Here is a 23,842-nt window from a genome sequence, read left to right on the forward strand (position 1 = left end):
TGATTCTAGGTGGACTTGACAGGCAAAACTAGGAATTCTGTTCCAGACAGCAACAGCTGTAGATCTTAAGGCAGTGGGTTATTTTTTTGCACCAGTATGGCACAGCTGTCATTGTTAGGTGTGCGAACAACTGCTGCAGGCAAACTCTGTCTTTCTGAGGTGGAGAAAATTTGGAGCCCATATTTGATTCGTTGCTTCCATTTTCGCAGGTAAAAACACTGGTAACCTCACCCCTGGTCTAAGCAAGGAGAAAACCAAGCAAAGAATAATAGTGTGATGGCTCAACATTTTGGGTCGTAACTGACCCCTGTGATTATTGTGTAAATGTAATACAGTAGCCATACATCATGTTTATAATGTCTCCAACTAGGTACCAAAACTAGCACTTCTTTGCATTATCTGTGGGAACATACTTTTATACTTTTCTGGTGTCTTTTTTCCAGTTTCATTTTTCCACTATTTTGACATCATCACAAGAAGTTTCTCTAAAATTATTTCATTATTACAACTAATCTATTATCTCTGTTGATATATGTTATGATCAGTGTTTTTTAGTAGAACATTTGTTACATGTTACTGACATTGGAAACTTAATTAAGCAAAAGAGTTTAAAGAAATATCAAATGGTTATGCGCTCCTCAGCAGGTTACATTTACTCTGAAAATCTGATCTTGCTCCTTAGTGTGGCTTTTCCAAGAGTGAAGAAAAAGTTATAAATAATTATTTAAGAAATGGTATTCTAAGCTCTCTGAAAGAAAAGCCTTTTTCTTCACAGCACAGCTTTGAACTTCATACATTTTCTTTATCAAGTTGTTCTATTAGGGTAATTCTTGGTTTCAAACAACAGTTTCCAAGGCTGGCTTTTTGTGTGAATAATCTTTCAAACATAAATTTTTGGTTTGTTGCTAGTTCCATGAAGGAACTTCTGTAACAAATAACATCAATTTGTAGTATGGGGTAACTTGTGAAGCGGATACATAGTTGTAGGCTTCGCTTAGGGTTTATTAGCTACAGAAGGATTGTAATCAAACTTGAATAGTCACTGTTAGAATATTTTTTTTAACTGCCTCGTTAGTCTTGCGTGGCTTTCGGATTTAACCAGGTATACTTTTGAAACTGCTAATTAAACTCAAAAGGAAGACTTTTTCTCAGTTCTCCAGTGGTCAGTTCTAATCATAAGACATCTTCGTGGAATAGCTCTTTCTTTTTTTTTTCTGTGCAAAAGAATCAATATATTTACAAGTAACCATGGTTTTGCCATTCTCAAAAACTTTCTAGGAAAATTCCTTTTTAAAATGTTTTAAAATAGTTTATGCATTTATTTATTTAAGAGCATGGATAATGTATATAAACATGTTATGTTACAACTCTCCCTGCCCGCCACCCCCCCCACCGACCTGCCCCCATAAACAAGACCAGAGAAGGAGCATGTGAAAGCATGACACTTTGTCATAGAACTGCAAATGAAGAGATGGGTCCTCTGCTGTGAGTTTGTGCTGAGAAATAGTACTGCTGAGGCATTCGGGGAATGTAATTCCATCAGGGAAGACGGCTGAGCATACCCGTGCGGAGCCCATGCTTCCCCCTTCTTCCACTGCCCTTCTAACCTGTGTTGAGCTGGTGAGACTTACTGGCTTTTATTCTCAAGACTTGTTTCTTTGAGATCACAATGATGACATAGTTTGTTTGACTGAAAGTGAGTATACAGTGAGTGCAGCTATTGAGAAACAAGGGTGGTATTTTTCCGTTGCCTAATATTTCTGCCCTAGCTTCTCTGTGTATCTTTTGTCTTACATGCTTATGATTCTTCTCATCCTTACACATCCTCTTCATGGCACAGTCAGCCTTCATTCCCCGCCTTCTCTCTCAGTTAACTAGTAGAGAAATCTCCCATGTTTTTCCTAGATGGTTGTCAAAACATCAAACTTCATATTCTTAGTTTTTTTCCCCTGAAGTCCTCAATGCTGATGTGTGTGTTGTGGCTCTCTCTTACATACTGGAGACTGGACTGCCAGTAATTCCTAGCAACAGCTCTGTTAAATAGGCTTCCAACTTCAGTGAAACAGCAGCAGAGCTGAGATCTCTCTGTTAAGGGAAAAGACATACAGATAATAGTACTGTAATTCACCATGGAAGATTACTGTTGAAGAGAAAAAGTGTGTGTGAGGCAGTAGTTAGAAATGAAGATCAGTGAACTCAATCTGTTTAATATCCTCAGGAATGCTAAATGTTTGAGTGAAGCTCAAGGGCTCAAAACCACTTAGTAGATGTATCAGTCAGAATGCATTTTGAATGTAACTTCCTATGTTCTAATGTATCCTGCTAGGTATTTTTTAAAACTGAAAGTGAATTAAATTTTTGCAACTGTTTTTTCTTCATGGGATTAATTTCCCCTCGTGTTTGTGGTGGTGGTTTTGTTTTGGTTTGGTTTTTGTGGTAGTAGTAGTCAAGAAACACCAACTGACAAGGCCTGGTTTGGAATCACATCGTGTGTCAGGTGGCATGTATTTGCCATTGATGTTTGTTTCACAGTCTGAAGGCAGTGACATTGTGGACTCTTCATATAGCTGAGAGGTTCCAGGAGCAAAGCATGTGGCAGGCACAAGACAGTTAAGGGTGTCAGTCACCAAGATACTCAGCACTTTCGTCTCCTGCTGAGCTCAGTAGAGTCTGCAAGTGTTCTGCTCCTAGAAAAGAAGATACCAGGCCCTAAGTAAATAAACAGAAAGTGATACCTGAGTTATGTTAACACTTCACCATCTCTTCCTTTAAACTGACTTAATCTGACTATTACACCACCACTCTGTTTTTTGAAAAACAAAACACAACTTTATCGCTGGTTTCTTGAGATTAGGTATTATTATCTTCATGTTTTGACACAAACAAAGCATGCGATAGAATGGAAACTGGTTTGGAATGAAAAGTATGACTTCATTGCAATGAGAGGAAGTTTCAAAGTAACCTCTTCGAAACAGTAGTGCATTGCTTTTTGTCTTTAATAGAAACTTTATTTCCTTCAAATGCTTTAAAATCCAGAGAAGAGGCATTAGTGAAGCTGCTTTAGTCCTAACACTCCTGAATGTCAGAATTCTGTACCATAACCTTACACTGCTCCTGCAAATGAGTTTGTCTGACTTCTACTGTAAAATCTGGTTTGAGTTTGGGGGCAGAGGGACAGGGATGTTCACTTACAGCACTGGCACAAATGCATTCTTCTAAACGTACCTAGAAACTTACAAACTATCACTGTCTATGTGGAGATTATGGAATTAAGTATTTCTGGTCATCCCATGATTTTTATATTTTTAACTTTTCAATTGACCGATTGCAGCTGAGCTGGGAGAGTGTGAGCACCCAGAGCACACACCAGAACTCGTGTCTGAATTCAGGTTTGCACCAAACCAGACCGAAGCAATGGAATTTGACATTTTTCAGAAATGGAAAGAGTGCAGGTACGGTACCTATGTGGGAGTGGTGTCTCTAGCAACAGGAGGTTTTCTTCTCTTCCAAAGGCATATATGTCCACAAGAGCCCCTTCAACAGACATGAAACAGTGGTTATATTTGTCAGTTGAAGGTACTGTAAATAGATTTTGAGCATTCTCCTTCCCTAGAAATGGCAAACAGTAATTTAAGGAAGGTTGGTGGGATTAATTGTAACTTGTTGTTTGTTTTTTTGGGGGGAGGATTGTTTCTTCTTGTTGTTTAGATGATTTTATAACAGTTTAAGCCATCAGAACTTTTTCCTGTTTATGTTGGAAATAATTATCTGTCTCTCCCTCCTTGCACACATGTACATGTAAAGTTTTGTGCTCAGGGTAGCAGCAGACTCTTTTTCCTGTCTTTTGTTAATAAATATGGTACATTTTGGTGATGCTGTCTTACCTGAACTTTCGTCCTTATTGGAAATTTTAAATCTTTTTTTCAATTTTGGTCCCTCTGATTTATTTTAATTTGGGGGGAAGAGAGTGAAAACATAAACTAAGCTTGAAATACCATTTAGCATTATTAAGATTGAGAGCCCAAAGAACAGTTAGGAGGATGAATTTTAAAACGTTTAAAATGCACAAAAATTTCATAACATTAAGTATAAATAAATTTTATATTCTTAGGGGAAAGAGCCCAGCGCAGGCTGAATTGTGCTACTTGAACAAAGCTAAATGGTTAGAAATGTATGGTGTAGATATGCATGTAGTTAAGGTAAGTTCCATGTGATGCTTTTTTGTTATTAATGTGGGGTACGTGCCTTGGTGTGGGTCAGTCCCTCGGGGGTGTACTTGTTGTGGTGTGGGTTGCCCCTTGGGCCATGGTCCCTCAGAAGTACCTTCTCCTTGCAGGCCTCCTCCCTTTCCACATGCCTTTTCCCATGTTCCTCAATTTTTTCCTTTTGTGTCTCTTTTCCCTGGTAGCTACTGCTTGCTCTTAAACACAGGTGTGCCGAGTCTGGGCTCCCCTGGCTGGAGCGTTGGTGCAGGGCCATTTCCACCAGCATCAGCGCTACCTCAGGCAGCACTCTGCCTCCTCCCATGCAGGGCATCCTGCAGCCTTCTGTTGCCAAAGCCTGCCAGTTTGCACCCAACACGGATAAATGTTCTTCTGCTCTGTAATGTTAAAAAAAAAATTCAAACCTTATTGTTGAGTTTAAAATCTGTGGATTTTGACATAATACTGTAGTAAGATTTACACTACCAAAGGCACACTGATGATTGGTTCTGTGTTTGCTTGCAGGGAAGAGATGGTTGTGAATATGCTCTTGGACTGACACCAACAGGCATATTGATCTTTGAAGGAGCCAACAAAATAGGCTTATTCTTTTGGTAATCTGTTTTTGTGTTATATTCCTTTCTGTTAAAATGCTCAAATCTTTCTCCTTTATGTAAGGGGATCTTGACTGTATTTTGTGGTGTAGATTGGATCTACAAAATTAAAATACCAAGGTTAAATCTGAAGTTAAATGGGCCTGTTTAGAAGCACCACTCTCAAATGTGAAATATTCGTTGAAAAACAGTTACATTTCCAAGAAACCATACTTCCATTACAATTCTTGAAGTGTTGCAGGGCTGCAAATCCCTCATACGTTTTGGGGGATCCTAGATTACAAAATGCTATTTTTCCATTAATTTTCTATTTGCTTCCTGTGTTTAGGCCTAAAATCACAAAAATGGACTTTAAAAAGAGCAAACTAACGCTTGTGGTTGTAGAAGACGATGAACAGGTAACTTTCTTCCCTTACTTGGGCCTGATCCAACAAAGTGTGGTGTGTGCTCAGGCTGGTAAGAACACAAGCACACTGTTGGCCCAGGCTGTATTTCTCCTGCCAAGGACAGTAACTAATATCATGCATGCCAACTTCCAAAGCTTTTGTTTCTGCATCTAGGGCAGAGAGCAAGAGCACACATTTGTTTTCCGGTTAGACAGTGCCAAAACATGCAAACATTTGTGGAAGTGTGCAGTGGAACACCATGCTTTCTTCAGATTGCGAGCCCCAGCAAACAGTAAATCTAGTAGATCCGACTTCATAAGGCTGGGATCACGCTTCAGATTCAGGTATTTAGCAAAGTAACAGCAATTTATTTGTTTTTATACAATGGAGCAGGTACAGCATCCAACAGAAGGCAGTAGTTAACTTTTGTTTCTGTATTTTAAGTGGGCGGACAGAGTATCAAGCAACACATGGGACACGATTACGCAGAACTAGTACGTTTGAAAGAAGGCCCAGCAAACGATATCCTTCTCGAAGGCATTCAACTTTTAAGGGTAAGTGTTTGTACATGTGTTCACTGAACTTGTCATGCAGGTGTCCTGTTAACTCATATAAGTGTTGTATTACAACCATAAAATCTGTACCACAGTATAAAATGAAAAATACGTCAGATCATCTAAAAATCAGAATGTACATGGGTTTTTTTCTCTCAGTCAAGAGTCCATTTCTACTGTTTCTATCTCTGTCTATACTTAATTCTTCCATCCCCCATCTATGGAGAACAAGGTAGCTATAGGGTTTCTTTAGTTGCTCCGTTGGGGAGGAAAGAAAAGTTGTATCAAATTCAGTGAAGGAAAGCGTGTAACATTTTTGTATCTGAAACCGTGTGGCGTGCAGGACTAGAGAAGTGATTGTCCCCCTGCACTCTGCACTGGTGAGGCCGCACCTTGAATACTGTGTTCGGTTCAGTTTTGGGCCACTCACTCCAAGAGGGACACAGAGGTGCTGGAGCGTGTCCAGAGATGGGCAACGGAGCTGGTGAAGGGTCTGGAGCACAAGTCTTATGAGGGGCAGCTGAGGGAACTGGGGCTGTTTAGTGTGGAGAGGGGGAGGCTTAACAGGGACCTTGTCACACTCTACAACTACCTGAAAGGAGGTTGCAGACAGGTGGGGGTAGATCTCTTCCCCCAAGTAACAAGTGATAGGAGAAGAGGAAATGGCCTCAAGTTGCGCCAGGGCAGGTTTAGATTGGATATTAGGAAAAATTTCTTCACTGAAAGAGTGGTGAAGCATCTGTCAGACCTCGTGTCTCAGTGCTTCTGTACTTATGTCTTCTGTGAGACCGGGGGAGAAGAGAGAAAGCGTGGCTTACGCTCAGTTTAGTTCTCTGTGCATAGCAGCCAGCCAGAACTTCTGTCATACCCAGATGATCTCCCTCCAGAGAGCTCAACAGCGTGTTCGTTAAGTTAATGCAAAAACTCCCTGTATTGTCTTTCATGCATTTCTTGGCCATTAAGATCTGTACCTAGTTGCAGCCTACAAACGTTGGATTCCGTCCTAGCTCAGTCTCTTTCAGACTTCTACAGTGTCTCATTAAGTTTGTCATTCACTTCCTACATTCAGCAGAGACTTGGGTTTTCAGCTGGTTTTCAGTGCTCTTGAAAAATATGCTGTTTTTCAGGAAAAATAAATAATACATCCCAGTTACTCAGCTGCTGCCTTCAATGTTCTCTCTAGCCTGTCCAAAGCACAAGCCAAGAACTTGTTGCTCAAGATTGCTCACTGCCTTCCCATATTCCAAACTGATGGGCTTTTTTGGCTACCATTGTTCATTGTAATAAGACACAGGCCATTACCAGCTTCAGGAATACTCTGGTTTCTGTAAGATGCAAAATTTCTGCGAGGGGTAGCTTCTGATTTCCAAGGGACTCAATGGTATTGACGTGGTAGCTACAGCAAGGTGAGAAAAGTAGTGTTCTGGTCATGCAAAACTGACTCTGGCTAAAGTCCTTCCTTTGTGACGTTTGGGAAGAATACTCTTGTCTGTTCTCATCTTTGGTGGGCTTTGACTCTTGCAGAAGCAGAGGGAGGTTTGGGTCTGCCTTGTACTTTATGTACTCACACAGGAATACTAGAAAGCACAGGGCTGCACTTGAGATTCTGATGCATTTGTGAAAATATGTCTGAGAATTTGCTTAAGCTGTAGTGTAGCATCCCAGTCACAGTAGCTGCAAAATTACTGTTTTTGTCATCCGTCTTAAAAGTTTTTTGTTTCTTTTCAAGCAAACAATCCTGTGAAAGCAGCACAACTGTGGTAAGTGACTGCCCAAGTTCTCTCTACTTCTCAATTGCTGTTATTAGGAAAAAAGGGTTCTGAAGACCATTTCTGCATTAGGATTTGTCAAAACAAATTCTCTGGTGCAGCATGAATTGCTTTGGGATCTCATTATGCAGCACCAGATTCTTCTTGGGTACTGCCTGTGAAACTTTTAAGTGCTTCCATTTTTAGGTGGGGTTTTTTTTCTTTTTGTGTTTGATATCAGACTAAAGTAAAACACATTTCTGCTTATTGCTATTATGCTAACTTACCTAACATTATTTATTCCTGTTTCCTAAGTGTAAAACGAAGTTTTGCACTCCTCTTTCTTGGACTGTAATTGCTGTGGTGTATATCTTGATTAAGATATTGATGTCCTTAAGAATATGAATGTTACTTCACTGTAATAAATTCCTGAATTGTAGAACCCTGAACTATAAATTACATAAAAGCTAATTATTTTTTTTCCCCCTTAGTGCTAAAAATACTCCTGAAGTCCATAACTACCAGGTAAGGGCATAACAATCGTTGAGGAGGATATTGTCATTTTCTTAGTTCATATTTTTGTTCTCTATAATTTGTATGGCTGTTTTGGTCCCCTTTTCCTTACTGTTGGGTAAGATTCTCTGAGGTGGTTCAGGAATAAACAACATCCCATTGGGAATTAAGGGGAAAGTGGAGAGACTTTTCTCACCCTCTTCCCCTGTGTTCTTGGATGCTCTGCAAGCTGAACACACTCCATTTGCCATCCTCTTTCCCTTCCCTTCCCTTTCTGTGAAATCACAGGTTAAAGCCTTTGTGACTGTGAATATGATGGACTCCAGGAGACTGCTCTGTGAGCAAGCTTTTGTCTAGAGCAGCCTCTTATGTTGGGTGATCTGGTGACAACGAGTTCAAAGTTGCAGTTATCTCCCCCATCATAACACTTAAGGAGTTCATTGCTGGTCAAATGTTTGTTTGTTGTTTTTTTAAACAAACTCCTTCATACACTTCAGAGAAACACCTTGCCCAGTTTTCATCTGTGATACTAGTAGTGAGTGCTACTGAGAAAGCAAGCTGTGCTTTCGTCCAGACGGAGTGTGTGAATGAGAAATTAGTCTTAATACTTGTTCTTTATTAAAAGCCTCACTAGTGATTTTCTTTCACTGTCTCTCCTCAAGATCTCATGGATATGAGAGGGAAATGCTGTCACCAAAGATAGGTGACCTTCTGAAGACTGCTATTATAATAGTAACCTTTCTCACTCTCCACCTTTGATTAAAGCTGACATTCTTTTGATGTGCTTTGTATGAGAAGCACTAGATGTGCCAGGTTGACTCTCAAACAGAAAACCCATTTTCTTTGCATTTTCCCGTGAGTGTCTCCTAACAAGCAAGCTCATCACCAAGAGGTCTCATGTATATGCTTAATGGCATGGGAGAAGGTCTGCCACAGTGGGGTTTCTAGGGCTCACAGCGAGCATGTTCATCACAGCCCCAGCAAAATAAAAAGTTAAAGTTAATAGAAAGTTCTTACATTGTTTCATTAACTGGGTTCAATGTTTCCACTTGCAGCCACAGTATCATCCTAATATACATCCCGCTCAGCCACACTGGCATCCACATACACCTGTGAATGTAAGGTAAGCAGTCTTCACTTCGTGAAAAAGTCTATTACTTCTTTCTTTCTGAATCTGTTGGCATGAAGCTTTGGTGGGCATATTGGGCAATTGTCTGCACATGAAAAGCAAGCAGAAGTTAGAAATATGTGTTGTAGAGGCAGTATTAAATAACTTCTATTTAGATTTTGCTTTGGGATGTCCTAATCTCCTTGATGAAATTTTTGGGGGGTGATTTTTAATACAGAATTTGAAATACAACTTCAGTGGATTTCTGTAGGGAGTATGTTGGATGGGAAGATGCTCAGTAGCTTCAGTAAAACTAACTGCAATTTGATCAGTAATTAATCTGCTAAAACAAAGAAGAAAACTTATTTTAGGATAAAGTTATGAGCGAGCAGGTTCTTGCATTGCAGCACTTTTTCATCTTTTGCAGAGATTCGTATAGAAAAACATGTGTGTGAACAGTGTATCAGGCACTTTACAGATAATTAGTGAAATGATAACACTGAGGTTCTGTGAACTGTTTCACAAAAAAAGAAAACCTGTATATGCTATTGTACTATTTTCTGGCATACTTTTTTATTTTATACTAACTAGTAATGAGAGAAATCAAGTGAAAAGAAATTTTGGAAGAAATTCAGTCCAAGTCAGAACCAGCTTGGTAGAATGCCCAGTGGAGGCACGCACCTGCTGGTCGGTATGTGTCTGTGCATGGACACGTGATAGAAATCAGCTGCTATTTTATCCTAATAAAAATAACCTTTCTAGGTTACTCCGTTTTTTAGACAAATAATTATTGTCTTGACTGAAAAATACCAGTACCCTAATCTTCGTTCCTATTCATGTTATATTTTTATCTTTGTATTCTTACATCAGGATAGTTAGACTTTGTTCTTAGTGTAGGCAGGCTCTAGAGATGAGGAGATTAAAATGGATGAAAAGACAATTTGATCCAAGATTGGATCTGAGAGTGCAGGAAAGAGGAAAATATGTTATTAGAAATACATACTAGGCAGAGAAGCAGGCATACTCATTGTCATCTCAAAAATCCCTGCATATAGCAGTAAAGCAGGTAATAAATATATGCTAGACACAGAAGACTTAAAATTGGGTAATTAGTTTTGCCTGTAATTCATGTTCAAGATTCTTCTTGGGTTAGGGTTTACTTGTCCATTTAATTCTGTATGATTTAAAGTGTACAATTTCACATTACAGAAGAGTGATGGCTGAGAGAGGCTAATGATTTTACAAATCATTAGGGGTTTTGCTGAAGTTTTTCTAAAGATTTCTTCACTTATGATACTAGTCTGTAACATTTTAAAGCCAAATAGTTCACCCTGGAGCAGAGTGATATTGAAATAAGCACAAAAATGTACTGTAATGTGTGCAGACAACCTCCCCCTTCAGCCCCTCTGCTGCCTGGGCAAAGATTAAGGTCAGTGAAATATGAACAATGGCTTTTTTATAGCTAGGCTTGTAAGGCTAAAAAACACACTTTAATAGCTCAGTCATGCAAGCTCGGTACAAAAGGTGCTCAGAATTTTTGTCCCGCTCAGGTAGAAGCATTTAAATGCGTGGTTAAAGTGGAAGCTTCAAGTTATTCTAACTTGGAGTGAAAGTGGAAGGGTTCAGCGTTTAGCATCTTGAATAGCTTGATTTGAGAAATCTTAATCTGGCTATGAACTTGACATCAAACCACAGATGCATGAAATTCTTTCATGCAAATCTAGAATGGACCAAGGGCTAAAATGGAACTACCTGTGCAATACGTGTTATATATGGGGGGGATGTTGAGTATTTGTGAAATATGTAGAATTGTGTCCCAGTCTTCTCAGTAAAATCCTTTCAGTGAAAGTATTTGCTCGCAGTTAACTTAATGTTAAGTCTTCTGAGAAAATTCATTCCAATTAACTGTTGTCATGATGTAACTTTAAAATGTCTCCAAAAAAAAGGTAAAATCTAAACCTGCCTGTATTTCTGTTAGCATAAAGAAATACCAAAATAAAAAGTGCAACCTAACTTTGGTAACAAGGGAATCTTAAATGTTGTGGTTTTCTACATACTGTTCAAAAGTTTTATTTATTTATCACCCTCCTCCCCCGGCCAATGATTCAGGAGACACTGTAGGAGTAGTTGAGGTTAATATCTCAAAGCAGCAATAAGTAATGAACAAATAAGGAAAAAATATTTTTCCTCTTGGTACTTTTGCAAGTTTCACTACATAGTCACAGAGAAATACCTGTACTAACTATGGACGCTAGGTGTTCATCTTAACCAAGTGCGACTGTGTAACTTACAGGCTGCTTCAACGTAGTTAACTGCACTGGTGCTGAACGAATGGCAGTATTTATGGAAGAGCAATTTCCATTCTTACTAGGATTGCCTTTTTTAATTTTTTTAGACCTTAAGGATGTATTTTCATGAGCTCAGCTTTTTGCATGACACGGTTTATTTTACTTGTTTGTTGTACACACTTTAGCGTTCCGATGGCCACCTCTTCCCTCCCCCTATCCCTGTGGGATTCAGGAGCATTGATGCACAACACTTGTCTATGACACTTGAAAACAGAGAGGGTTTTTAATGACTGAGCTCTGATTCAAAGCCTTTTTGAAATCAACTAAAAGATTGTGAGTTGCTTCTGCGGCTTCTGCATCAGACCTCTGTAGATCTGTCCCCTTTTTTCCCCTTACCGATAGCTGCCCATCACACCGTTTGCATGCTTAGCACTTGCTGGATGAACTCATGTTGCTGTGTAGCACTCACAAGTTTACTTCCATCTCTCACTAACCAATAACTGTGCAAATGGTACAGGCCACCCTATCATGATGACAGGCCATATTGGAACCCCCCCCCAAGTGGAGAGGACAGCAATTTACGATATATCCAGGAACAGAACCAGAAGAATTTAGGAGGAGTCCAAAGCATGGTGTACCAAGATAAACTCATGACGACTCTCTGAAAAACAGCCACCTTCATTTCACCTGCCATTTTAGGCGATCATTGTATTCCATGGTCCTTGTCTGTCTGCAGTATGTTCAAAGTGTATTGTGCATAAAGTGTGTGTCTTTGTATGTACATCCATCCTTGTTTAGTGTTCATGGACATTCTTGGGAAAAGTATTTTCCGTATCTTTGTAAAAAAATCTTGAAAAACCTTTTGTGAAAGCTGGTAAGAGTTTTCAGTGCCTCGAGACCAGAAATATTTCTGGGGATTTACATTCTACCATACTTTGCAATCTGTGACCCTCTGCTCGCTGTTGAAGATCAGCCATTTGTGCCTTAGTTATTTTTAATATCTTGTTGCTTTTGAGTCAAATTAGTAGATGAAGTTTGAGAAATTTTATTTTTTAGTTGGTATGCAAATAGGAGATTGGAGGGAGGGAAAAACAGAATTCATACTAGCAATCAAAATGGCTTGTGGACCACCAACAAAGGGAGCCGACTGAGGTAGTCATAGGTTTGGGTATCATTTGTTTTTAACTTTCGTGTTCTACAGCAAAAATAGAGGTGCTTGCCTAACTTTGAAAACAACTATAGGGAAAGAATACTACAATAAACTTAACGGAGTATGTGTGTTCCTTTTTTTTTTTTTTTTTTTTTGACTTACTAATTATATTGATAGCATTGCCCCAAACCATACCTGCTGCTATAAAGGCAAGAATGTTAAAAATGAATCCTTGCTATAAAAGGGTGCTGCTGTCTTCTTATTTTTAATGTGATTATGAAAGTGAACTATATAATCGCATCAAACTACCTACTGTTAACTTTTCTCTGAGTGGATTCAAAACCACAGCTCATAATCGGTACGCTACAAGATGAGGATGATCCAGTGGAATAGCTCTATTTTTTTAAAGTTAGATGTTTGTGAAGTTGAATGTATATTTTACAGACCTAGGTCTTTAAATAGGCTTGGCTGGTATTTTGATCACTTGACGATTTTTATTTTTATTTTTTTTTAAACTGGAAATCATAGTGCCATCTTCACTCGTGCATTTGTTTTAATTAGGCCTTACACCTGTGGTCTCTGTGAAGTTGTTGGAATGAATGAATCTTCATTTGGGATATTTTAAAAATGAAGTAGTTTTTAACTTGATTTTGATAAATACACATTTATAAACAGCTATAACCGTGAATTTTTTCAGAGAAAATTTGATAGTGTATAACTTTTTGTGAAATATATTTGTTTACAAATGCTATCTTTTAATATGTGTTTTGATCTTTCCTGTATGTGCTTGTATAAATAAAAATCTTCAATCTTCTTGTTCTTGTTATGATGCTTTATTGATTTTTGAAAAACTTTGGGGGAGGGTGGATAGATATGATGCACCTTGTGCTTGTACCTGTTTTGCCCTGGAATCACTAATGCTGTGCTGGATCGATGTTTCCTCCCTGTAGAGCAGGGGAAAACAATAATGCAATTGTGCACTGAGATGTGAAAATGCCAGAGTAAGCCTAAGGTGGGTAATCACAGAAGCTAACTTCAGTTTCCCCAGGCTAGTCTTCCTCTCTTTCAGCAGCGTTTTATTTGGGAAAGGAAGAAAGGAACTTTGTTGGAGTCATTGGAGGAAGAGCCTAGTTTAGCTGCTGCTCTGAATGCCCTCCGAAGGAGTTTGTTTTTTGAATACTCACATTAAAGCGGAGCATTGTTGCTTCATGATTCACACACCTACATTCGTAATACAGTGTCATTCTTGTCATATAACTTCACTGGCCTCTGTGTGGTTTGCTGTCAGTGTTCCTCCTCGTCATGTGTTGTTATCTGTGCTTTGGTTTATTGCTGAAGGTGCACTGAACGAGGGATCTCCCTGACAGATCGCAAGAAAAGGCGGCACAAGGCTTAACCGGTCCTTAAGTGTTAAAATGCCTCGTGCAGGAGGTCTGCACATGGGTGAAGAACAACCTGTGGGACACGTGTGTTCTGCAGTTTGTGTGTGTCACCTCAAGGGAAGCACTTGTCATTCTGCTCCTCTGGAGAAGGAGCTCACGCACTCTGCACTCCCCTTGCACTTTTTCATGCCACATCCACCTTGCTGTCCACAGAAATCTGTACCAGCAAAGTCACTGAGTGATCAGATAGGTAAGAAGAGATCGATTTCTCTGTCCTTCCTTGCTGTAGTCTCAGTTGTCTTCTTGAAGCAAGTGGGCTGGGATGCGGTTGGGAAGAGGGAGCATGTCTGTCTACCTGTTTCCTCTCTGACCCCAGCATTGCTCTGACTAACCTGTGCAGCTTGCATCACCTGAACAAAGATGGATAAGGGGTATTACCCATCTGAACAGGGTAGTACAAGTGAAGTTAAAAGCACGTTGGTTTGGGTTTTTTTTCCTAAAATTAGCACACTTGTTACTAACAAAGTATTGTTTTTAACAAGTGACTAATACAGGTCTTGTGATGTTAGGAATACAATTTTGTGTTTCAAGAAACACAAAATAATGCAGGTGAAAAACAAAGTATGAGGGGAGAGAGGAGAAGGGTGGAAAATACTGGTTAACTCAGCTGTTAAAAGTAGTAGCACCTTTTGTTTACGAATAGAATACTGGGAAAGCAGTGGCAATTATCAGTCAGTACTACATGCTTAATTCGTGCTACTAAAGGAAGCCACTGGTAGTTTGTAGATGCACAAGCTCAGTACAGGGACTTGATAGCCCTGGTATGTGAGTGTTTGTGTTGTGTTGGAAGTTCCTCATGAGGAAATGCCACAGGATTTTTACCAAAGAGCATGTTACGCAGTCATTCTAGGTACAGAGAAATCAACACATTTTGAAAGAGTTCTGAATATGCAGAGAGGTTTTAAAAAAGCCTTGCAAACTGCCTGAAGGAGTTTGCCTTCTGAATTGAAATGAAGCATGTTCTCAGGAGTACCTGTGGAACTCTGCGTGTGAACTTGCTCCATCCCGTTCTGAAGTGTATTTGTTGTACAAGTCTGAAATCCTCTTTTTACAAGACCAGCATACGTTTAGAAACTCTTCTGTAATCTGATTACAGGTGATAAACACTATCTGCACATCAGCTTGGGGGGGACAGGGCAGTGTGTGTGAGTACAGTGCTAGTACATCTGAGAAATTACACTGATCTGAAGTTCAGCATGTAATCGGTTGCATTCCGCACAGCAGAATTGCTTGGTACATCTTGGCTGAGAGTATCTTCTGATCATCTCTCTGCATACCTTTCTCCTGTGTTCGATGAAGCTGGAAGCCAGTTCTTCCCCAGCAGATCTCAGGCCTGGCTCTCCACTCTGTATTGGGATTTGCAGGGGGCTTACTCTTGCCCTCTAATACCTGTCATCTTGCATCTTCTCCCCCAGGAACCGTTGGTGGGATTAAAAAACAGGCAATACTGCATCTGTAAGTTGGGCTGCAAACCTAATGACTTACATTGAAAACCGAAATACAATACTGAAAATGTTGGCACTTTCAGTAAATTGTTTTAGTGTGGGCTTTTTCTTTAAACTTTCATTTTCAGCTATTTTTTCTCTAGTTGCTGTGAGTCACAGGCAAAGTGAACAAAGGGATCAGGTTTTGTAATGCGTTTCCAAAGCTGGCGGTTGGGGCTTTGCAAACAAGGAAAACAATTGGCAAGTCCTTCCAGACCCTTTTGTCAGTGAACCCATGTGCGAAATGACCAAAAGGAGGATTGCTTTCCCACACTGTGGATGGGAGCAAACCGTATATTACGGCTTTGCAATGAAAAATGTCATTTTTGCTTCCTTCTGGGTGAGTGTTGCAGAAGATGTCTCTTCAGCCTGCAAGAGAAGGAGTGTTAGAGCTTGCAAGTGATTTTGGAAATGGAACGTCAGCTGCTGGCAAGGAACAAGTTGGAAACACCTTAAGACGGGGCAAATGAGTATATCACTTGCTTCTCAGGCATCAAAGTTAGATAGATAGAGTCCTCTGAGGAAGAGGAGGAAGACAGTTCAGCACCACAATCATCTGTTTTCAGGGGAGGTTTCCCACAAATTCCAGTTTGTGTATCAAGCAAGCAGGGTACTGCTACCTAGCTCAAAGGAGAGAAGTTTCAGTGCACATCCATCTAACCTGACACACCAGATCTCTGGAAAGGCTGTTGATGATGTGTGGTTTTCCTCTTACTCTGCAAAGGAGGACCAAGGAAAGCAGACTTGTAGGGGAATGCTGTCACTGCAGCATTGCTAATGGCAGCCAAACGGACTGAGCCAGAGCTGCCACAGACCAGCTGGCATTAATGGACATAAAATAGGAAGTGTATTTTTTTCAAAATTGATCTCGGACTGTGTGTGGTGTGCTTTGGAAAGGGATTGATCTCCTGGGACCCCAGCATCTTTTGTTAAGACTGTGCTAGCCGTGAATCATCCTTGAGAGCCAGCTTGAACTAGCACTCTGCTGGTCAGGCCTCTGCACTCTAACCCAACTTGTGCCACAGTGTGAGGAGCAGGACTTTGCGCCATTTCAGAATAAATAACGTTTTCCCACTTTACAGTCAAAACTGTAAATGCTTAGAAAAACACAGTGCTTTTATTCATGCTTCCAAGTTTTAGTGGCAAAGGGCCTGCAGGAAAAACAGCCCTCCTTGCTCCGCAGGCACCAGACACGTAGGAAGCTGCAGCTTTTGGACAGAAACAGTACTAGTCAAAGTAGATAAGAAAAAACACGTAAAGCAACAGACCACACTCTTCTGTCTGCCTCTTGCAGTACATTGCAAAGCAGTGTGTGGTAATGATGAAGACCTTGTTTGCCTTCCCTTGTTTTCCACACACTGTTGTACCTTGGAGTGACTGGCCAGAAAGGCTTGCTTCCCGAGTGCATGTGCTGTTGCTCTTGTTGCTACTGCATGAAAAAAAAAAAACAACAGATAAAAACTTGATTCAGCTGGAGTTCTTGATATGAGTCACTTCCTATAATAACGCTTCTGTAGGCTAAATGCTGCTCTCAGGTAGTTACTAATGACTGTTTCATGACTGTCCTTTAAAGCAAAACGGCTTATTTTCAAACAGTTGTTTTCACAAACATTAATCTGAGTTTAGTTGTAAAGTTCACGAGTCAAGGCTCTCTGGACTGTCCAGTGCACATACTGGTAGGTTGCTACAGAAAATGCAAGTATGTCTGTAATAACTTACATCCTGCTTTTAGTTTCCGCATGTAATTTACCATCAATTTTGAACAGGAGGAAAAGGTGTTTTTTAAAAAAATACTGTATCTCTCATCCAACATCCCTAAAGATGGTGATTTTTTTTATTTATATTATTTTCAGATAGAGTCTTGGTAGACTTGGCACACAGATTGGTGGAGATGGGAATTTCCACCACCCTGGTATCTTAGACCCAGTGTTACTTTTTTGTTTTGTGCTTGTGGAATAACGGCTTTCTCTTGACTCTGTGTCAACTACTCCTTTTGTTTTGGTGGCATCTTACCTTCCATGATCTGTTGCATCTGTCTTTCCAGAAGAAATCTTAATTCATTTTCTCTCTAGCAGAAGAAGGATTCATGATGACTGCCTTGGCCATCACACCTTCTGAGAACTGAGGAATCTGCCAATTTAAAAATAAGATAAATGTTGAGCTAAGGCTATTGGGGAACCAGTGGAAGTGCCCCGAGGGTTGTTTCCAAATTGCCACCACAATTACATTTCCACTTTTGATTGTTTTTTGTGGTTTCTATATTTCTAGTTCGTAATGTACTTGGTTCTCCTTTTCCTCTTCCTTTTTCTCTTCCTTTTCCTTTTCGTAGCACTAGTAATATGACCTTTGGCTTTAAACTGTCAAACAGCAAAACCTGCAGCTCATTGTATCAAAGATGAAGATGTATTGGATTAAGCAAGAGTAGATGTTTCAGATAGGAACAGTTTGGAAAACCCATAGTTCCTGGCTTAACATTGTCATATGTTGATGAATTATAAAAAACAGTTGTTGTTTTAATGGAGCAGTGAAAGGCAACTTTTACTTCCTGCACCTTGAAGAAAATGAAAGAAATAGCCACATCTAGTTAGAATTAAACTCCAGTAAGAACCTAATTATTTATAAATTATTTACTCCTCACTGAACCCATAATAGTCTGTGCTGGAATTATAATCATAATGGTTTACCTGCCATTGCCAATTTCTGCAATTCTGAGAACCTTAGAGAAGTAGAATTACAAAACATCAGTACATGTCCAGTGCTCTCTAAATTGTGTAACGACATAGCAGTGAGCTCAGTAGCTAAATGGATGACAAAGTAGCTGTTGTTTCTTTCCATCTCCAGGGGCCAAGCCCCTGAATTGTGGGGCCTTGCTGGCAGCCATCAGGGCCAGCATCATGGTGTCTCCAAGCTGAGTCTCATCAGTAAGAGCATAGGAGTAGGACAGGAAGGAAGGGAGAGCTCAGAAGTAATATGGGCCAGGGAGACAAAAAGCTCAAGGGAGTTTAGGTGAAGCAGAGTTTTACAATGGAATGTGCAATGGGAGGAACTGGAAAAGAAAAAGCAATGAAGTCTGCTAGAGACTGTGGGAATGGAGAGGAGGAATGAAAGAGGCAGGGGAGCTTTGAGACTTCAGCATCCGTGTCTACATCATCTGGAGCTCACTGAATCAATAAGCAAGGGTGATTCAAAGCAAGGCTTCAAGGAACTTGAATGTAAAACTGGATGCTGTTTTTGTATCAAAATGTTGAGCCCAGGAGGGATCCATTTGTTATCACTCATTTTCAGATTCTACTGTTGTATTTATTGTGTCTCATTCTCAACTTCTGACTTTAAAAAAAAAAAGGTCTGAAAATTGCTTTTAAAATAAAATGAACAGTTTCTTGCTGTAACTGAGATGAGTTGCCCAAGTGTTGCAATAAGCGCAGAGATAGGAAAGGTCTCAAGTTTGTAAATAAGGGAGCCCTTGCTGTGCTGAGTGATCGATTTTGTGTTGCTTTTACCTGTTGATACTGTCTGAGCAACGACGTGAAGTTGCTGCACGCTGTACCTATTCAGTGGCTTTACTGGTAGCATGCTAAAGGGGCAAAAATCTATAACCTAAATGGAGGTCATATGTGTGTTCACACTGGACTTTGAAGTTACGAAAAATTACTGGAAATTCAGAAGACCTCATATTTCTTTGTAGAACATTAGCAGCATTCAGATTCTGAATAATTTAGAAGCATGAAACATCTACAGTTTGATTTATTCCTTTAAAAACTTTTTTTTCCCAAGAAATTTCAGCTTTGTAGGGACAGAGACGGAAAGGAGATCTTGTAAGATGGGAGCATACTGTTAAAGGAAGCAAATCCAGTGGATTGGCTTTAAGGCTAAAGTGATTTCACCTTCCTAATCTGCCGGATGTGAGGCTGCTGTAGATCCTGGTTTCCAAGCCTAGTCTGTAGAGATGCCGAGCGCGTACTCCAGAGATGTAAATACACATAGAGCACGCATCCAGCCAGCCATGCAGAGCAAAACAGGAGAGAAGTGCCTTTAGCACTACCCCCAGACATAGCAGCAGCACACACACATGGGGCAGCACAGAAAGCTCAATCCTGCTTGCACGCACTCCCCCAGAAAATAGGACTACAGTTAAGATGGTGGCCCAGACTGCAATGGTTGGGGCTTGATACTGATGAGCAGCTTGCTTACATGTGGCTGGTCCCTTTTCTCCCCCTCCTCTCCATTTTCCCGTGCTTGTTCTTCCCTGATATCCCATCCCTTTCCCTTGTCTCCTCTCAGTAACCCCTGCTTTTTCCCCACACTGCTCGCAGTCCATACTTAAATTTCCTGGGTAGTTTGGATCTTATGTGACGTTACTGATACGGTGTCCTAGGCAGTGTTGGCCTTGCAAGGTTGTCCTCACCGAAAAGCCCCCAGTGCTCTCCTTCAGTGCTCTGTGAAGTTTGGCCATTTCTCTTGTAGGTCTCCCATAGTGAACTGTGAAATCCAGCAGCCCAGGGCGTGCTCTGTAGCATTTGTTAGCTGCTTACGCTTTCATCTGTTATGTTGGGCAGCGTCTTCTGTCATGTCCCGTGGTTTCTCATATTCTCCTCTATTAGCTAAGCCTCAGGCCTCTTCCTGGCTCTGTCTGCGTGCCTTGGCCGGTGTGTGATACTGAGAAGGGGGGAGAGAGAGAGGGATGTGCGTAGCTCGCAGGGCCTGAGTTACTTAACGGTTAAGAGGTGGAAGAGGCTGTACTGTGGTTAGCAACCTGGGAGCAGCTGCACAATGTCTTGAAGGCCAGAGTTCCTCCCCAGGTTTTGCTCCTGTTTTAACCTGAGTTAGCTTGCTTGGGTTAGCCACCCCAAGCTGTTTTGTTTCCCAGGGACAGGCATGCATTGTCTGCCTCTGACGGAAAGGGGAAGGCAGTGCTGACTTGGGGGAGGATTTCATCTGTCTTAGAAAATTTTGTGTCCGCTTTTCAGAGCTTTTCTCATCTGCAAGGGCACTTGGGACAATGAATATTTTTGACAGGTGATTAAATATCATTAGCTATCGTTATCATTAATTAAAACCATTTGTAAATGTAGAAAAGCAAGTTTCGTTCCCCAGCAGGCATATTTTGCATGACAGTTTTGCAAGGCAGTATTTTTTTAATGATCTTTATGTAGATAAGGTGAAATCTATGAGGACAATGGCTTTGTCGAGTCAAGATTTGTTTCTTGGTATTTTATTAGAACATGCTTTGCTGCAGGCTCTGTTCTTCTTGGAGAGACTTCCAGACTACTCCTGCTTCAAAACTTAGTTCAGCATCTTGTAATGCAGGCTGCTGCTGGATATACTTTTATCTCCTACAGGAGAAATTCCCCCTGCTCCCATCACCATTTTTGAATACATAGTTCCTCATCGCCATTTTCTATTGCCTTCCAAGGTTGGTTTGTCTGTCTGGGAGAAGGCTAATGACTGCCCACTGTGCTTTCTGAGGTGTCCCTGGGAATGGATGGGGACTGCTGATGGTCCCTGGCAGCAACACATCTTCCCAGGCCTTCTCTGAAGGAAGCAAGTGGGCCAGCTCTGCTGTCATCTGGTGGTGTCAGGGCAGAGCGTGGAAGTGTAGCAGCGCTGTCAGCTTTAATTTTACTTCTCACAGTTTAGGAAACCAGTTCTGGCCAGCAAAGAAATCTTTGTTACACAGTGCAGGAAAAAAAAAATAACAACTAAGTTTGGGTTTAGTGATCCCAATCCTTTACTTAGTGTTCCTAGAACATTCATTGCTTTTATATGTCCCAGTTCTTGGCTGCAAAAATGAAACTTCATCCTTCCTCTTTTATAAGCAGCCCTCTTGCCATGGTCTGTGTTCCCTTGTTGTATAATGCTTGGTCCTCTCAAAGTCTTTTGCATTGAAGCAAAGTCCAGTGACTCTGGCCCGTAACTGATAACGCAGAATACCAGCTTCTGCCTGTCCCCCTATTTCCTCTTCATTCCTCTCCACAGGGAAATTTCCAGGGTATGCAAAATGCTTAGGCTCTCTGTGCTGCTGTACATGCTCTAGCAACACAAGGGGTATGAGAGATTCTTAAACACGATTAAAGCAAGCCTGGCTAAAAATTCACTTGGGTTTGTTTGGGGTTTTTTTTAACTTCTTTTGAAGAATGGGCAGGGGATAAACCCAAAGACATTTTTTTTTCTTTTTATGTTTTTTCCATTTCCCAAAGGAGGAGATTAAGCCCCCAAAATGAACATTTAGCTTAATACAGCTGACAAGTCTCATCCCCCCAGCTGCCACACTGAAGCTTCACAGGCAGTGGCTGCTTTTGTTAAACTCCTGAGAGTCTCTTCTCCATGCATACACCTGAATATATACTTTAACAGTTCCACTGACTGCCATTTAGGAGCACTTCTAAAGCCCATTTCCATGTTGGAGAAAGTGTTGTTATGATATGGCGGTGGGTGAAATGTCTCCTATTAGGGAGCGAAGTGGTTGGGGGAGCCTCCAAACACATTCAGCCCAAAGTCTGCAGTCTGGATTTGAGCTGCTGAAAGCTGCCCAAGGTCACAGTCAGGCTTGCTCAGAGCTGCAGCTGGGGGAGGAGTGAGGGGAGTTGTGAATATGTTCGTGTAAATTTTGAGGATTTTTAAATATTAGAAAACTGCAGTGTTTTGGTGTAGAAGCAGTGTTCAAAGTGAAGAATAGAGATGGGTGTGGTCCCACACAAGCATCACAACCAGACCTAGAAGCCTGGGGTTATTTTTAAACCACTGTTTGCTATAGCAGGGAGGGTCTAAAAATGCAGAGTCATCCAGGAGGCACCATAGTTTGAGCCTGCCTTCTGCTATTGCCCCACCAGCCTCCCCAAGGAGGGGAGAGAAGAAAGCCCCACTCTGCTCTCCAAGCGTAACTTCAGACAGGTGGGAGATGCCTACAGGAGGAGTGTGGAAGAAGGGGACACAAACAGGGTGCAAGAGTAAGCCTGCTCTGGGACACAGGTGAAAGATGTTCCTGTGCTGCAGCACTATCAAGACTAGCCAGCTGCAACAAGACTTTCACCATCCCATACCAGGTTAGCTTCAATAAGTAGTTCCCACGCCTTGACCTAGCACAGCCACCAAACCCCCAGAAGGTTTCAAAAGTTTGTCTGCTGTTTGTGCTGTTTCTTCATCCTCTTCAGGCCAGTCCACCCTGCTTCTTGCCTCTGCTGCATCCAGAGGCTTCCTTCTCCAGGCTCCTCTCCCAGCCAGCCTATCCTCATCCGGGCCCCCTGCTTCTCCCTGCTTTCTCCTGAGGCCTCTCCTTCATCCAAGGGCATACTCTCCTCTCCATCTGCTTCTTCCAGGTCTCTCTTCATCCAGTGCTCCTCTTCCATACCCCTTGGAGCTATTTAACTACTTAGCAGGATCCAGCCACAGCTGCACCTTATCCAGGTCAGCCAACCCACCGCCCCTGAAGCCAGCCCACAGCTGTATATGATCAATGTTAATTAGCCTGCCTTCATTACTCTGTATTCGTGCAGGGCTACATGGTTATGTTCTACAGAAGAATGAGGATGGCAGCTGGAAGGATGACACAGAAAGGCAATTGGTTTTGGGGGGGGGAAAAAATATCTCTTGTCACTTACTCAAAGATTACACCAAAACAGGAAATCCTCTCACACCAGGCCTATCATGTTTGAGAGAAAAGTCCTGGACAGGTTATGGTCTTAGCACATGAGAAAATTTTGGACACAGCTCAGGAGGAATCGTAGTCAGTTTATGCTGTTAGGTAGGAGTAACCTTCTTCACAGCTGAGGTTGTGGGGGCTGGAAACCTGGCCACTTTAGGAGTCTTGAGGGTTAGAAGTTGAACATGAGTCAACGATCCTAGGCTACTTATGCAAAAAAAAAACCCCTCATGTTCCAGTGTATAAAGAGGAGTAGAGCCCATAGAACACGGGAAGCAGCCCTTCCTCTTTGCAATGCATTTGCAAGGCCTCAGCTGGAATGGGGTACCTGGTTCTGAGCACACATCGGAGGCCGAGCAGGGGGCAGCTGGCTGGGTGGGACGGCAAGATGTATCAGAGGTGTAGGACATGTGTGGCCTGTGAGGAGCAACTGAAGAATTCAGAGCTCTTCAGACTCTGAAGGGAGATATGAAGAGCCGTTTTCGAAAACACAGGTTTCTGTAGCAAGAAATAGCTTGTTCGTTGCATCTGCGATGGATGGGACAGGAAATAACAGGCTTAAATTGCAGTAAAGGAGACAGGACGAACAAAGCAGTAAGTGTAGGCATGGTGAGACACTGAAATCAATTGCACAAGGAGGTCATGGAGTCTCTGCTAGCGAAGATGTTGAAGAATCAGTTCAGACAATCAGCTAGGGTAACACAGGCTGGCTTA

The 23,842-nt window shown here is 41.3% G+C and overlaps 1 protein-coding gene across 4 annotated transcripts in view; it reads left to right on the plus strand.

Moving 5' to 3' along the window:
• EPB41L4B (erythrocyte membrane protein band 4.1 like 4B) overlaps positions 1 to 23,842 on the plus strand; it is a 194,664-nt gene that overhangs the window by 73,442 nt on the left and 97,380 nt on the right. For 3 of the 4 annotated variants that reach the window (XM_080380005.1, XM_080380002.1, XM_080380003.1), the window contains exons 7-15: positions 3,332 to 3,452; positions 4,112 to 4,199; positions 4,728 to 4,816; positions 5,145 to 5,214; positions 5,377 to 5,546; positions 5,647 to 5,756; positions 7,486 to 7,516; positions 7,996 to 8,029; positions 9,073 to 9,140. In XM_080380005.1, coding sequence (XP_080236131.1) covers positions 3,332 to 3,452; positions 4,112 to 4,199; positions 4,728 to 4,816; positions 5,145 to 5,214; positions 5,377 to 5,546; positions 5,647 to 5,756; positions 7,486 to 7,516; positions 7,996 to 8,029; positions 9,073 to 9,140 — 781 coding nt within the window. Of the gene's footprint in view, positions 1 to 3,331; positions 3,453 to 4,111; positions 4,200 to 4,727; positions 4,817 to 5,144; positions 5,215 to 5,376; positions 5,547 to 5,646; positions 5,757 to 7,485; positions 7,517 to 7,995; positions 8,030 to 9,072; positions 9,141 to 11,930; positions 19,260 to 23,842 lie in introns of those variants that run through there. The other variant, XM_080380004.1, reaches the window with a different exon arrangement.

Source organism: Falco punctatus (genome assembly GCF_963210335.1).
Source record: "Falco punctatus genome assembly, chromosome: 3".
Classification (NCBI taxonomy): domain Eukaryota; kingdom Metazoa; phylum Chordata; class Aves; order Falconiformes; family Falconidae; genus Falco; species Falco punctatus.